This window comes from Eubalaena glacialis, chromosome 17 (assembly GCF_028564815.1).
Source record: "Eubalaena glacialis isolate mEubGla1 chromosome 17, mEubGla1.1.hap2.+ XY, whole genome shotgun sequence".
In the NCBI taxonomy this organism is placed as follows: domain Eukaryota; kingdom Metazoa; phylum Chordata; class Mammalia; order Artiodactyla; family Balaenidae; genus Eubalaena; species Eubalaena glacialis.
In genome coordinates, this window is record NC_083732.1 from 81971220 (window position 1) to 81987776 (window position 16557).

General features: G+C 49.6%; 1 protein-coding gene across 19 annotated transcripts in view; it reads right to left on the reverse strand.

The window, feature by feature from the left end:
- The window catches only part of ZFAT (zinc finger and AT-hook domain containing), a 452145-nt gene that overhangs the window by 291831 nt on the left and 143757 nt on the right, over positions 1-16557 (reverse strand). For 16 of the 19 annotated variants that reach the window (XR_009697705.1, XM_061172112.1, XM_061172111.1 and 13 more), the window contains 2 exons: positions 4987-5175; positions 3123-3273 (listed from right to left, as the gene is read on the reverse strand). The exons of the other annotated variants lie outside the window; for them this stretch is intronic. Coding sequence is in view for 15 of the 16 variants with exons in the window: in XM_061172112.1 (XP_061028095.1) it covers positions 3123-3273; positions 4987-5175 (340 nt within the window). In the remaining variant the exon portion in view is untranslated. The remainder of the gene's footprint in view (positions 1-3122; positions 3274-4986; positions 5176-16557) is intronic. 19 annotated transcript variants of the gene reach the window in all.

Genomic DNA, 16557 nt, shown 5'->3' on the forward strand with positions numbered 1-16557 from the left:
CCTTTCTTAAATGACAAAGATACCCAGAAGGTGATCATTTTACTGGAGGAAGAAACTCTGGATTCACAGCATTAATTAAACAAGTCACGGTATTTCCTTCTCTAGTGCAAGGTCTAAATGGTCTTAGGAGCATCTCTGACTCTGATTTTTTCGTATTATTACCCGAATACCTGGTCAAGCCCTCAGTGCTGCCTCCCACCAAGGGTGATGAATAGAAGAAGTGGCCAAGCCGCCTGCACCAGGCTCTCAAGTGCAAGCCTGTACCTGTGGGCTGATGCACAGAGCTGCGACGTCGGGGGATTCCTATCACATTATTTCACTCCGAATGTCCCCTATTCATTGAGAGAGGCACTCTCTCCCACTGCATTTTAGAAAGCATTCAGCCAGAGCTTTAAAAGATCAGACCCCTTGATCCGGTTATTCCACTGCTGGGAATCTAGCGAAAGAAAGAATACGAAATTCAAGCAAAGGTGCTCATTGCATGAGTTTTCACAATAGTTTAAGAGTAGAAGCTGCTTGAAGGTTCCAACGTAGGGAACTAGTTTGGACATTTATTTTTTTTTAACTCACTCATTCACTCATTCATTCTTTCAAAAAAGTATTCCAGGCACTGGGGACACAATGGGGACAGAAACAAACACAACTCATGCTCCCTTGTGGTGCACCTTCTATAGTAAGTGGTGCGCCAGCCTGGTAACCATATAAATGAGCAGATAAGGACCACCAGCTCCCTGTGATGGAAAAAGGCAGGATGCTCTAGGAGCCCAGGTCAAGGCGGACTGATCTGTCTGGGGGACAGGGAAGGCCGCCCTGAAGACTGGACATTTGAGCAGACAGCTGAAATATGAACAGGAGTTAATCAAGTCACGGGGAGGGGAGACATCCAGGAGGAGGAAGAGGCACCTGCAGGAGAGATCAAGGAAATAAAAAGGACCCGGATGGCTGGAGCAGACGCTGGAGCCCAGAGAACCAGAGGGAGCACAGGAGGGGGACCAGGCTGGAGAGGTGGCAGCCGTGGAAGACCCTGTAGGCCAAGTTCTCCTAACAGCAATGTGAAGCCTTAAAGAGTACGATCAAATTTTACAAAGAGCTCATTGGCTGCAGTGTGGAGAGCTGAGTTGTGGATCACGATGCTACAGCACGTCACTACAAAACAGAGTTTGTGAATAATTTGAGTAACAAAGGAAAGTAAGTATAATGGGATTAAGTATTAAAAGCAGGATACAAAATTGCAAATAAAATATAAACTCGATTTTATAAAATATATGGGCTGAAAAAAGGCTGGAAGGAAATAACATTAAAAATATTAACAGTGCTTATCTTAGGGTAGTGAGATTACAAATAATTTTTTTCCTTGTAGATTTCTGGACTTTCGTCATACAAAAAGCCTCTTTCGTAACTGTTTTACGATTTAGACTATAAAATATTAATAGAATGCTTGACAACAGGAATACAGCCTCAATCTACTGATTAAATATTGAGTATATTTACCTGTAACTAGATTAGCATTGAATTGAAACCCTCCCCAACAGACCTTGAAATATTATGAAGATAATTAACTAAGGTCTACAGATCAACCTGGGTTGAGACAAGAATGATCTTCAAAATTAATTCCATTTCAGTTTTGCCAAAGGAGTACAGATTTTTACAGCTTTATCAATTAATTCAGTTGCTCACATTTGCAAGAAGAGAGGAGTGAGGCTACAGATTAATGAAGCACCCAGATGACATGATGTTATAATTCAACAAGAGCACTCTCCATATATGTTATCCTTTATTCCCACCACTAAACTAAGTCAGATTCTACTGGACAATCTTGTGGCCGGTGTAAGAGAGGCTCAGAGGCAAAAGCATTTGTGTCCATTCACAGCAGAGCCTCGTCCAGGCAGTGGCCACGTCTGTCCTAATCTCTCTCACATCCCCAGTGCCTGGCACATAGAAGGTGTTTACTCTGTTGAACTGAAGTCCAGTAGAAGGGCCTAGAGCCAACCCAGGTTTGTCTGGTGCTAGAGCTTACGCTCTCATCAAGAACACCTCATTTCCCCTCTTCCAGAAACAGAGGGAGCCCGCTGGCACTGGCATTTTGTCTTTCCCCTCAGCTGGGAAAATGTGTACAGAGCTCAGGTGTTGAGAGTTTGCTGATCTACGTCAGCAGGTACGCATCACAGCTGAGCTGGTGACCATGGGGAGGGTGTGGGGAACACGCAGGCTAGTCCCCTATGGGACGTCGACTCACCCAATGTATTTGGAGGACAGTTTTCAATGTCGATTCAAGTTTTAAGCACTCATATCCTTTAAGCCGGCAATTTCAATTCTAGCAATTTATCCCACAGGAAGTCTTGAAGAAGTATTGAAAGAGGGAGGAACCAAAACCTTGTCCATCAAGCAAAAGCTCGCTATATATAAACTGTAGTGCATCCACATGACAGCAAACGCACTTTAAAAAAATATGTACTGAAAAGGAAAAAGTCAAGGTGTGGTAAGTTTAAAAAAACAGATTGATAACAGTGCCTTTGGTATTTTGTGCTAGGAAAAAGAAATAAAATTAAAGTGCTATGTTTTAGTATATCATGAAAAAATTATGGTGGCCTGTGAACCACGCTGTCTATAGTAGTGACCACGACCAGAAGAGGCGCTATGGGTTACTGTAACTGCACGTCACACGGATGTTGGAACCTTCTACAGGATGCTTGTGCTACTTTTGAAAGTAGGGGGGAAAGAGAGATTTTCTTTTTCATTATAAACTGTGGAGCTATGAAAATCAGCTAATTTACTAAGTAAGGCCTTGTTCACACCTCTTTTTATTCAGGTGAAGCATAATCTGCCTTAAGCAAAACGCTCCACCTTCCTTAAGCCGAGGTGCTGCGTTTCCCAGGCATGCTTGCTGATCTGCCGCGCATCCCACAGAGGCTGCGTGGGCCCAGCCAGCACTCTAGAGCCCAGCCAGCACTCTAGGGCCCAGCCAGCACTCTAGGGCCGTAATGGAGGGGCTGGTTCTCAGGTTCAGTCAAGAAACCAAAACACTTCACAGATGGGTTTGCACACAGCGTCCTGATAAGCTAACACGCCCGTCTCTCGCCCTGTGCAGCGGTGGCTGGAGTCGCACAGAACAGACGCTTTACCTGCTCGACTTCATGGGCTGCTCATAGGGTGTCTGCTGGATGGCGTACTCCTGGTACCCTCTCCGGGGCGCCAGGTCGGCCGCCGCGGCCTCGGGGTCTGCAGCTCCTGTTTCCGGGGGCCCAGCCTCCACCGGAACAATCTTGGTAGCACCTGAGATGAAGGCACAACGCACCACGTATTAAAGAGGCGCCGTGAGGGCCCTGACCACACCCCTGCCCCCAGAGCAGGGGACAGAGCCTGGGAAGCGTATTTCTTTACTGTGTGGCACCCATGCAAGGGACTAGTTTTCCTTCAGTTCACACCTTTAACTTGTGTGTTTGTATATGTGTACGCGTGTGTGTGTGTGTGTACGTGTGTATGTTTGGGGGGAAAGGGCAAGTTTTCCAATAATCAAAACCTTCTTCTGAGATACATTTTCACTTGATTTCTTTATTAAAAAACAAAAAAATAGATCCATATATACATATATGCTTCCCTGCAAGATTTCATATAGATCCACATGTGTTAAACTTTACGTAAATGTAAAACAGCATCAAGACAGAAGGGAGCGGTGGAATCCACTGTGAACAGGAATCTAAGCTGCCTGGGATCTGGTCCCAAATATGACATCACCCTCCCGCCTCTGGACCTCTGTGTCCACCCTGTGAAATGAAAGGTCTGGAGTGGAAAACTCAAAGGCCACCTTTATTCGTGCAAGTCCAGGATGTGAAACGATCAAAGACCGCTTATAGCAGCGTGTGTGCACGAGGGTACATGCACGCGCACGTTATATATCAAGTGCGCTAAAGAAAAGGCTCCAATCTACCCCTCGTTTCTGGAATAGCAAAGGAAATTAACCACTTTTCACCCCTCCCCTTACAGAAATCTCGAAGTACTACCATCAATTCTTAAGCAATCATTACAGAAACTTTCTCTAGAGACAGCTAAACACAAGAACCTCTCTCCTGGCATTTCCATTTCCCGGAATAACACTTCTCTGAAGTAGGGTGGGGCAGACGAAGTGACTTTCCAGAAACAACTTCTAGTCACATAATCTTATATGGCTTTTTCTCTACTGATTACCTTACCCTGCACTGAAGTATCAAGAGGCATTTAATCAGCGTTTTCATTTTAAATAATGAGTTATCAATACTATTAGCATTGAAAAAAGATGTTTAAAAAGGCTCTAGCTGTCCTCAAAATCCTAAACTTGATTTTTTAAAATTTTATTTAACAGCTATCACCTCAAATGGATAGGAAAAAACCCATTATTATACTTTGGAATCTACTATCATAAACTGCTTTTTGTCTAAAGTATCCTTTCCTGGAAGAGACCTTTTTTTAAAAAGGGTAGTATAAGAAATCCACTGGCTATTTTATGTGAAAGGAAGAGGAGACAGGAATTTCTAGTATCATAAAATGTATGATGAACCCACTAAAAACTGCAAAAAAAAAAAAAGTTAGGTGGAGGGTTTTGGAGAAGCAGCCGACCTCCATGTGGTGTGAGTGGTCTTGCACTTAGGATGGGGCAGTAAGGGTGGGGAGGACATCCAGGAGAGGGGCTGGTGAGGGGGCAAAGAAGAAAACACTCCCCTTGGCCACTGCTCCTCTGAGTGGCCACTCAAACGACAAGGACAGGTCGTGGCTGCAGAGGTGGTGGAGGCAGCAGCAGGGGCAGCCCTCACTCGCTTTCCTCCGGACACGCCCGTCCACCACAGCCCTGGGCAGTGACAGGTCAGCCTTCAGCCCAAGTTACTGGGTAACTCAGTGGAGAGCCCGACACTGATGACGCCGCTCAGGATCACAGCCCCAGCTGCCAGGCTGCCTGCGGCACAGCCCCGCCCACAGAGTCCCACTCTGTCCCCTCCCGCTTGTTTTGCTCACCTGGAATCACTTCGTGAGCCGTTAAAACCACACTTATGATGGGCTTCTTGGCTCCAGAGATCTGCGCGGCCTCTTTTCCCGAGCAGACCTTCTGGACTTTCTCCACTCTCTGGGTCCGCAGTCTCTTCGGGGCCTTTTCTCGATCATCTTCCTTATACTTCTTCTCCAGTTCAAGGTCAGATTCGTTACCTAAGGAGCAAATACCAAGATGCATAGAATATCCTCCTGTGTCAGTGATGGAGTCAGGGAGTGCACACAACCCCAACCCTTTTACGGGATGACAGTAAAGGAAATATACACGTGTGATACAGACATTGGTCCACGGTGCTGTGCAGGCCCCTGTACCACTTCGGGCATCATCTTTGCTTCTTCAGTCTTTCAGGTGATTCAATAAATATCCTCCCCCCGCCACAGGCCACCACGTGGGCACGGAGAATACAGCTGACAGGGCAGGCAGAGCCACTCATCTTGTTTTCATGAAGCCAACCAGCCCACAGAGTCATCTATCATCAATCAACACTGCGGAGAAGACATGGTCTTCTTTAGATTTACAGCCTAAGAAGAAGTCGTTCAGTTACTCATCTTCCAGTTAGTAGGTGCCTTCCATGTGCCAAGTGTCATGAACATAAAGGCTGACAGGGTTTTGTTATACAGCAGAAACTAACATACCATTGTAAAGCAATTATACTCCAATAAAGATGTTTAAAGAAAAAAAGAAAACAAGCTTAGCTACAAAATACATAAATAAATAAAAGTAACCTAAAGAGATTGTAAAAAAAAAAAAAAAAAAAAAGACTGACAGGGCACAGACCCAGACCCTGCTCTCGAAAGCCCTGCAGCCTGAGGGGTAAGAAACACTTCATATCAAAGTGAAGCATAAAGGAGTGCGTGCTATTCCCAATTCCTAAGTGAGAAGGAAATACGGGGTAGGAAAGGACAGGAGTTGTCTCTTTCCAAGAATCACAGCCACAAACCTGAAGTAGCCTGCCCAAGAACTACTTCTTCAGAACATTCTAACAAGGAGACAGGACCCACTCGGCACAGCCCTGCGTTAGAGATGAATGCAGGGTGGGTGGATGGTCACGGGACAGGCACATGGTGCAGGCTTGGAAAGCGCTGGAATAGGGCTTGTCAGGGAGGTGAAGTCAGAACCAGGAAGTAATAAAGCAGAAGCCGGAGAAATGGGAGAAAGCAGAGGGAGACAGCCTGAGGCAACTCTGGAAGCCTGTGCTTCCCGTGATTTAAGTTGCCCACAGCCGGACCCACACAGAAACCCACCGATGGACGCCTGAAGGCAAGACAGAAAATGGAGAAGTGCAAGCTCCTAGGACGGCATGCTGGCTGAAGGAAATCCCTCTCAAGACGAGGCCAGGAAAAAACTTGGCTAATGGCGCAGGTGGATCGAAACAAACAATTTTCTGTGTTCTATAAATGAGAGTCTTTTCGTGCTTGTCCCAATCATCCAGGTGCTTGAACATTTTTAGATCTGATAGAAACAGTCATGGGTTTTTTTTAACTGCTGGAAAAAGGTCCTTAGTCATATAATTAGCGTCAGCACCAAACATGATAACAGCAAACTGAAAAGAAATATTAGTAAATGAGATCATGATTCAGAGTGTACTCTGCAAGGCCAAAGGGAAAAGTCAAGACGGTTACATATATCCACCCCTTGAAGAACACGATGACTCCTAAAAAGCTAAAGAACGGGGCAAAACAAGTTATCTCCAAAGTCACTGCCAATGCTTACCTGATGTTCTATGATTTTTCATCTGCATCATGCCTGATTTTTGATCTGCATCAGGCAGTTTTAAGAGATAAGTGTGCATAAATAATTATAGAATATACTGGATGCTATAAAGAGGTAGAAACATACTATAGGACTTTTTGCTTTTAAAAATGACGCTTTACTTTATAAAAGAATTCACCACAGATGACAATTCAATATGTGGATGACACAGCAGGAATAGATAACGTTTACATTAAAAAAAAAAACAAAAAAAAAGAACAAGAATTAGAGCTTGCCATAAGCTGAATCTGGGTTTACATCATGAATCAACTACAAAAGCCGAAAGCACACACACAGTGTCAGCCGGCATGACCACGAAGTAGCCGAAGCGATCATGCTTACACTCCCCACACTCTGCACTGGATTGACCATGTCTGGACTCAGCTTTACGCATCGTGTGTTAAGAATACACTGCAGAGCTGGTGCACGAGGATGGTGGACAGGAGTGGAAGAAAGTCTGGAGGACTGAAACCCGCTAAAGACACGGGAGTTGACCCAGGTGGAGATGAGGAGACCGGATGGGACTCTGGTCTCTCAGCCCAACTATTACCACAGCTCCTATTCGTGTCCTTGCTTCAGCCACCCTGCCCGGCCCCCAGGACAACGAGGAGGCCGCTCCAGCCATTCTGGCAGCGGGAACTCCAGGACCCCAGCATGGCCAACGGGGTCTGGGGTGAAGGCTGCCAAGGGCTTCTGGGAACTTCTTTTCCTTCCCTAAGAAAACCTCTCCTTCAGCTGGGCATCACTACGTCCACTGCCTGGAACTGAGGCAACCACTCAGAACCTACAAGAGATCAAGGGAAAGCCCAGGTCAACACCTTGAGGGTCCGGAATGAAGGATGGACCCTGGGACGGCCATGGCACATCTGCGCCCCCCGACCCGACCCGACCCCGGAACCGCCAATCCCCATGCATCTGTGACATGGGAGAATGGACATTCCCACTTTCCAATTCGTTTCTAACTGATGCCTCTACTGAAAGTATCTCGACGAACACACTCTCCAAACCATTTTCCATCTTGACCAGAGAGTGAATCGTTTTTAAAACCCAAATCTGACCCTGTCACTCCCCTGCTTAAAACTCTTCAATGGCTTCCCTCCCATCTCCATGAGCAGAAACTGTTAGATAAAGTCCTCCAAGATTCGCCATCAACCATCTCTCCCACGACCCATGCACCCTCAAGGCCAAGATTCCCAAGCACGCACCCACGTGTACTCATCTGCTCACCCCTTCAGGCTCCAACAATACTGAACTACAGCCCCTGGAACTGCACGCAGGTCCACGTAACATCTAACACCCAACCCACAGGCCCCTGCTTGTCCAGATGACAGAGGCAGTTCAGATTTACACACACACACACACACACACACACACACACACACACACCCAAGATATCAACATTATCAACGGTCGGACTTCCCACACTGCTTTGCAATTATCTGTTTGGATGCCTCATCTGTGCTATGACCTCCAGGAAATCGGGTCTGTGTCTTCTTGTTATTTTATTGAGCCTGACACAGACCAATAGCAGAGGACCTAACCTAGAACACAATGAAGACCTGCTCTGTTGTGCTCAAAAAGGCGAAGCTAGGACCAATGGGTAGAGGTCAGCAACAGACTTCACCAGAGGAAGAAATTTCCAGCAGTCAGAGCCATCCAACGAGGGAGGGGTGGCTTTAGAGATGCATTTCTCAGGAGGGTTTTCGAGGGGCTTCACATAGCAACCGTGATGCTGTGAGAAAGACTGAACCACATGGGGGGTCAAATCAGATAAGCTCTGCATCTCTGAATTCTGAGACCCTCCCAACAGGGAGATGGAGCTGCTACGTAAGGAGGACGGCAGGAGAACGGAGGTGGAGGAGCGGGCAATACGAGAGAGTAAAAGAAAACGCGGAGTAAGACAGCGGGCAGTGGGAGAAGATGCACCTTCCACCTCCTGGACGGCCACCAGCATCCTTCTGTGCCTGTGTGGGCTCTGATCCTCCCCGTAGCAAATGCCAGCGGGGCTCTCACTATCTCCCTGAGGCCCACACACGACCTTGGCAGCAGCTACGGTGGACACTCAGGCTCACCCTGCACCCCAGCGTCCGACCTCAAGCTTGCACAGGTGTCTTGTAACATTCGAGCTGGGCCCCTGCAGCCCAGAGGTGGAGACGGGTCAACGTGGTGGGGACGACCCTCAACCAAGGAGGGATGGGAACCAATGCACAACCACTCTGGGCTCCCGACCTGAGTGCACATTTCTGGGACACATTCTGGAAGCTTCGAGATCCTGGCAGAGTCAAACGGCCAGTGACCACAGCTGGAACCCAGCAGCAAACCCTTGTCTCTCCCCCTTCCCTGTCTCACCCTCCCCACACCTCACTCCTGCTTCCTGGGATCACCACCCCAGTAACTGCCTGCAGCCGGGGCAGCTTGCAGGGAGCATAAGCTAAATCAACCCCATTCAAAACTGTCCCAAACGTGCACCTCCAAGCCCCAACGCCCTCCGTCAATTCCCTGTGGCCCCATGCGACATGGATCCACAGCCCATTCAGCTACATTCCACTCTCGAGAGCTTCCAGCAGTTTCCACAGTTAAGTTTTCCCACTGATCCAGGCACCACGTGGCAGACACTGTACAAGCAGCCTTGGAAATGATTCTTGGAGTTATCTTAACCCAATTCCTTGATGACTGGAGCACGGCGGAAAGAACACAGCCGCTACAGAACAAGAAGCGTGTGCGTGCAGGAAACAGCAGGTAGTTCCGGGTAAAACGCCGCGTATAAGAAAGGGGAGCCGAGAGGTGGAAGAAGGGCAGGCGGGGACAGGGCATGAAGACCCTGGACAACAAAGGCAAGTGTCTCCTGTAGAGAAATGAGGGTTCTCTGCCCCATCCCTGCGTGCGTGCTCCTCGCAAGCCCTGTGACCAGCCCACTGCAGCCCGCACGACTATCTATTCTCATTCCCAGCAACAGGTCAAGCACGTAGAAGGTGCTACACACTTGTGTGCAGGAAACAGGGAGGGTGGAGGGAGAAAGAGAAGGACATCTGCATAAAAGTCTTGTGGGTAATTTTGTGCTCACTCCCTTTGGACACCAAAGAAGTCCTCATTTCCACTTGACCTGCTTGTTTGGGAATTTCCCTGCATCCTCACTTGACCCATCTCTGTACTTTTCCAAGTTGCCACTGAACCGCTCCTGCATGCAGCCCAGGAGTCCTGCCAGCACCCGCATCCCTCCCTCGGCTCACCTGCACCACGGTCTCCCACACGGAGCTTCTACACAGTCCCCTGCTCCAGCCACTCTTCACCACGTGCCAAGGCGGCACACCCGAGAAGCGCAGCAATAGGCACGTCTGCGTCTCTGCCCGCTTCCTACCCACCAGGCTGTCCTCTTCCCAAGTCTCCCCCTCCACTCTGATCTCCTACCCTGGTGTTTGGGATGTGCTATGTGTAGCGTTTGCTGCAGAATGAGGTAGGGGGTCGCATCTCTGGTTTCCAGCCTCTAGAGGTAATTGGATTTAATCAGCAAGGGTCCCACTGCCACCATCCCTAGTCCTTTGGGAGTCGGGAGAGGAGAAAGTCCCAGGACCTCATAAGAACCTCCACTGACAAGTCCTGGCTCTCCGCCCACATCTCCCACCGAAACTAGCCCAGGATGGGCCCGCTCTCCAGGCTCACGGTGGAAACACCCTCTCACTCCAGACCTGACGCTGCTGGAGCCCGACACAAATTAACCCACCAGGCTCTGTGGACACACTCACTTTTATTTGTAGGACTCGTCCTGGTTGAGACTCAGAAAGGCCAAGTCCACGTTGGGTCTGACTCCAGGGCTGCCTCTTCAGTCTCTCTGCCTGTTTGCTAGTTATGACCCTCTCCTCAATCTGGCTAAGGATTCATGTCAAGTAGTGTGCTTCTGAAAACAGACTTTCTATTTCTAATACCAAGTTCAACAATGATTCCCTCGTACTTAATAAGACATTCTCTTTGTGAGCTTTTTTTTTTCCTTGTTCTCCCATTTCCAAATTTTCTCAGGGTCCATCTTCAAACGAACCATCATTTCGACACAAAAGAAAGAAATATTTACTCGTAAATTATCCCAGCACTACAGAATGTATTTGTTCTTTACCAGCCACAGTCACTCAACATATACTTATGGAGTGCCAGGACCTGTTCTAAGCATTTGTGATACTGCAGGGTACAAAACAGAGAGAGACCCTTGCCTTCTGGAGTTTACGTGCTGGTGGGGAAAGACAGACAATACAGTTAAAACATAATAAATAAGTAGATTACATAATATATCAGAAGGTAATTTTTAAATTTCTCATTTTACCTGAGCCTGGTGAAAGAGCACAGGCATTTGGAAGATGAACAAGTCTGAATTTTTTTTTTTTTTAAGAGAACCATTCTTTAGAGGGCCCTACTCCATTCTACAAAGGAAAAACAATCTTTGATCAGAATCTCATAAAATCAAAATAAAAAGAATCTTATAAAATCATCTGCCCCTTTTACAGGAATAAAACAAGTCTGAATTTTTAAGCGGTGTGGTCCAGTGCTCTAACAAACGCATCTCACATGACCAGTTTCTACTGATGGGGAAAGCAATTGTGACAGGGCTTGTTTATTTACCTGTTGACTTTGTTTCTGGTCTGTCCCCCTAGACAGTGTAAGTGCAAGGCAGCCTGGCAGGATTGAGCCCATTTTGCTGGATACCTGCCACCGGGCCACTACCCTGAAGGGCTCCGTGAAGTGGAAAGAGATGGGTGGGACCTCACCTTCACAAAGCGGGAGAGTCAGCCCTTCATTAAACAGATTACAAGTGAAGGCCTCTCAGTCGCCTGGCCCTATGCTGGGCTCTGGGGGCCCAGAGAAGAGCCCAGCCTGTCCCTGCCCTCGGGGAGACGAGCAAAGGCGGACGGCTGCCCCACCCATCAGAAAGCCCCTCCCGCCATCTTCTCCTTTAGTCCTTGGGCCCTAGAGAAGCTGGACTGTTTCCGAGCCTGTTACAAACACCCCGCATCACGCCTGAGTCCCTCTGACTGCAAAGCGCGGGCTCCCCGCTGCCCTCTCCTGCCTCCGATGGGCCAGGAGGAGAAGTTTAGACAAAGGACCAGAGGGGAACCAACAAACAGCGGGCCCCGTGGTGAGAGGCCATGGTCAAGTGGCAAAGCCTAGTGCTGTCCTACGGGGACCAAGAGGATAGGTGGGCCTGGCTGGTCAGCCGAGAAGTGAGGTCCACGACCATTGCTCTGCTTCCTCCGTGGGGAATGGTGCTCAGCTTAAAGGCTCTTCGTGCACCACGATGCCTGGTCTTATTTCTAAGAAGCCCCTCTCCTCCCCGCTCCTCTCTCTGACAGGGCCCTGGTCCATGTGTGCTGAAGGCTGGCTGAGAAAATAAAGGCTGGCACTTGCTCAGTGCGTCCTCAGCTGAGTCCCCAGAAGCAGCAAGAGGCCATTAGCTCCTGATCGCCATGCAGATGAACGGCCCACCTGGGCGCCCGCCTGCCCGCGTGAACGCACACAACGCGCAGGGCCTGCACAGCTGGCGGCCCTGGCGCAGCAGACGGCCGCTCCGGCCCCCGCTTCCAGGGCCAGGCATTTAAGTCCTGTCGTGCTTGGCGATGGCGGCCCAGTTCCTCTGCTCTGCAGCCACGCTCCTTGCTACAAAGAAGCAGTTCTTGGAAAGTGAAGAGAACTAGAGTTTCTGTTCTGCTCAAACTGGTAAATGTCTATCTTCCCTGCACTGAGACAGACTAAACCCTCTGGCAATGAACAAGGCTAACTGAAGGTGGCTCTTCTGTCACAGTCGGAGAACCCCAGCTGACACCCAGGCTCCCGGGCTGATGCCAATGGGTAATTTGGGGTAATTTACTCACTCTTGGTTCAGAGAATGCCCAGCTGACCCCCTGGGCTGACACAGAGTGCCTGGTGAGGAACGGGCAGCAAGTGGATCTCTTTCAATAAATACACCCAGCATGGAAAATGAAGACAGTGAGGGGAGCTGGGCGTGAGGGGGCACCCGGGTCCCACTCCAAGTCTTCTAGGTAGTGCTTTCCAGATGAACCGCCTTCCAAGTATGCTGCTATTTTGCATGTGTTCATTACGCAATGAATTTTAAGGTAGCATTTTATCTTCAAATTGTATGAAGCATCTGTAATATCTTCACTGAGCTCTACAAAAGACTCTATCCAAAAGAAAGCAGGATGTGATTTTAAGTGAGATCAATAGCGGAAATCTGTCTGAGATGCTTAAAAGGCAGAAGAGATGGGATACCATCAACCCGCCCCGGTAGACCAGCAAGGGCACAGGAAGGAAGGTCAGTGTTAATCCCATCAGCAACACAGGGTTTCAGACTGAAATATCTGACAGTGGTCTATGCCTGTCTGGTATTTTTCCTTTAGTCAATAATCATGAGAGGGAGGTAAACTGTACCACTGTAATAGCACGACCTTATCTTCTGAGAGGCTCATTACAGTTTGCAAAGCACTTTCATGAGCATTAACTAGCGCCTGTAACTCTACTGTCATGTGCACACTGTGCCTTTTTAATCAATCTTTTTACATTTCATTTTTTCCTCCAAGGCTCTAATAAAATGTGCTTTTCCGGAATATGAGGTGCTTGGCTGAAGTGCCCTTGTCCAGCAAATTTCACACCATGCTGCATCACCATCTGAATCCAATTGTGATCGAAGCTGCATCAGGATGTGGTTTTCCAACTTTTTTTTTTTTTTAGCAGCAGGACATTTTGAGTGAATTCTTTAAGCAATTTCAACATAAACAATCAATAAAAGGGCATGACTGCTCTGGTTAAAGTGGGTAGGGTCCAAGCCAGCCCCGCACTAGCTACCCCCTCCACGGCCCTCCCAGCCCTCCATCTCAGCCGCAAGTGCCTCAGCTTTAAAACAAGTGGATGAGGATGCAGGAGGGACTGTCAAATACCACTTTCACCACAGTCACTGCTCTGAGTGGCCAGGGCAGAGCCAGGGTGTGTGAGCTACACTCCAGCTCTGCCTTCGAGCTGGACCAGTCTGGAACTCTCTACACCTAGGGTCCGAATCTGCAAAATGAGTCATTGTGAGGTTCAAGTGAGGGAAGGTGGCAGAGTCCTCTCACAGTGGGGCGGGGGGAATCACGCAGTCGCCCCCAGGCCGCACGCGTTTGGGGCCAGTGACTTCATGCCTGAAGACGCGCACGTGCAGCTCAGGGCTGGGCTGGGATCATGGCTTCGCAGCGGTTCTGGCTGGTTTGTGCTAACAGGAGAGGCGCAGGAAGGGCTGCCTCACCCCGCCCCCGAGCCTGGAGCGCTCTGCGGAGTCAGCGCGTCCCGGGATCGGTATCGTTCAACTTCGTGACATCCGTGCCTCACTGCTCTTCAACCACAGCGCGCTGACAGAGTTCTTTACATTTCATTTCCTTTTGAAAAGACGGCGTTTAAGAAGTGATGACACTGCAACGTGGAAGCGGGAGTTCCCAGGTGGGTGCACACGCCCCTCGGTGCTGAGACTCCTACGACAGCGCCCGGGGCCCTCACGCGGGGAGGCGTCTTGACTTCAGCTGAAGGCGGCCCTGCTTCAGGAGCAGAGACCAAGCATGCGCTCCGTTCTAAGGGTAATGAGCAAAGATCCAGTGTCCCCAGTGTTCTAGAAAGTTCCCACTTGCCCCTCCAGGCCCACCCTCATCTGTCTCCACCCAGCTCCCGGAGGCTCACCTGTAAGGGCCACACAGGGGCTCCATTCCCCTCTGGCCTCCCACAGAGTCACCAGCAGAAGTCACCAGCAGAAGATGGGAGGGAGGGAGGGGAGTAGGGGGGGATATTCTCCAGGCCCCCTCCCTGCAAAGGCTGCAGCTCTCCCGGCAGCTCTCTCCTGCCTCTACACCTCGGGTGACAACGACTCCCCACTGTGCCCAGCCTCCCCCAGGACCAACACCTGCCCACACTTTACAAATAATCCCTTTAGTAAACTCTCAAGTCGCCATCTGCTTGCTGCCATCTCCACGGGGCGACGCTTTCAGTCATCTCTAGATGACCCCTCTTTCCGGCCCCAAAATCTCATCTTCACCCCTGCCATGTCAAGCATCCCCAACTGACACGGCTCCTGCTCAGGTCGGCACAAGGCACATTCCCAAGACCAAAGGACTCTTAGCCCAGCTTCGTCTCATTGACTCTCCCTGCATCACTGACCATCGCTGATCCCATCCTTCTCCCCCTTTAAGGCGGCCTTCCTGCTTTTCTCTCCCTCTGGATGCTCGGCACCAGGGTCCTCAGGAAGCCACCCTGCTGTTTGCTTCTGTTCCATCCCAAGCCCTGCTGACCACCCACCTGCACCCTCAGCCACAAAGGGGCCTCCTGCCGGCCCCGCACCCGGGTGGACGACACCCCCATGGACACCCAGGGTCCACCAAACTCAGTGTGTGGCCAGACAAACTCATCCTCTCTCCCCCAAACCTGCTTCTCCCTTGGGTTCTCCGGATTGGCAGGGGCCGCCCTCCGCCCCAGCACCCAAGCCACAACCTCGGCCCCCTCCCTCCCACAACTTCCCATCCACGTCAACCTGTGCCCAGGGCCTGGGAATCACACTTCCTCAGCAGCTCTAGAATACGCCCCCTTCTCTGACGCCCACTGCCACTGCTGAAACCAGATACTGCAGAGCCTCCGCCAGGCCCCGCACCAGCCTCCTACACAGTCTCCCCACAAGCACATGCGGCCAGCAGCCTCCTCCGGGCCTTACGGGATGCTACTCCCTCTGCCAGGCTGCATTCCACATGCCTCCCCCCGTCTTCTCCCTCCTCTCACCTCCAGCCCCACCCACCCTTCAGAACACCAGGCCCATGTGGACGTCAAAGCTGTGCCCAAGCCCTTCCTGACCTGCCCTGCTCTCCCAGGCTGCCTCTGAAGCCCCGTCTCTGAGCTCCCTTAAGATCCCATGTGGCCTCTGCAGGTGCTCATCACACTTACCCCAAAGGGTCAGTGTCATCTGTTTGCCCCGCCCAGCAAACTCTGAACAACTTTACTACACAAACTTCCGTTCACTTGACATCACATGGCCCAGCAACCACCGCACGCCTGGTACCCAAACAGTAGGTGCTCAATCAATGCTTCCGATGAATTAATGAAAGATCTACAGCAGGGGTTCAAAAATATTCCCACTTTTCTCAGCTCCTAACCATACACACACATGCACACACACACACTCCTTTAACTCTGATGAGCTTCTCTGACTTCACTAAGAAAAACGAAGCTCATCTGATACAGAAGCTCTCAACTAAGTTCCCTTTATCTCAAAGTCTCCCGCGCTTTGCTCACCACGCCCTCCTGTCCTAGAGGAGCTCCTGTGGGAGGGACACTGTTCCATTTTCCAACCCCACACTCTTAGCAGTGGGACCTGTGTCTGCGTTTACCCTCTAACTCCCCAAGGGACTTCGCAGAGTCCCCGACATGGAATAACATGCAAGCAAGGCAAGCTGATTTAGGAAAGGGCAGATGAAGAGTTAACCATATGAGCAATCACACATTTGTAGAAATTAGTTCATACACACTCATTTATAATCAGCACAGCACTAATATTCTAAAGTACCTATTCCAAATTGCCCAAGAACTAATTAAATCTCAGAACACCCCAGAGAGTCAAGTGTTATCAGCCACATTAATAAAAAGCCCAGAACAGTTGCCAGAACAGCAGCCTGATATGGGATTATATTCTGGGGCTCTGCCACTGATTCATGCCACACTGCTAATGCAGCAGTTTAAGAAACTTATTAACCCAAGATAATTCTATCGAACCTGCTGACTATGCATCACTCTCACCT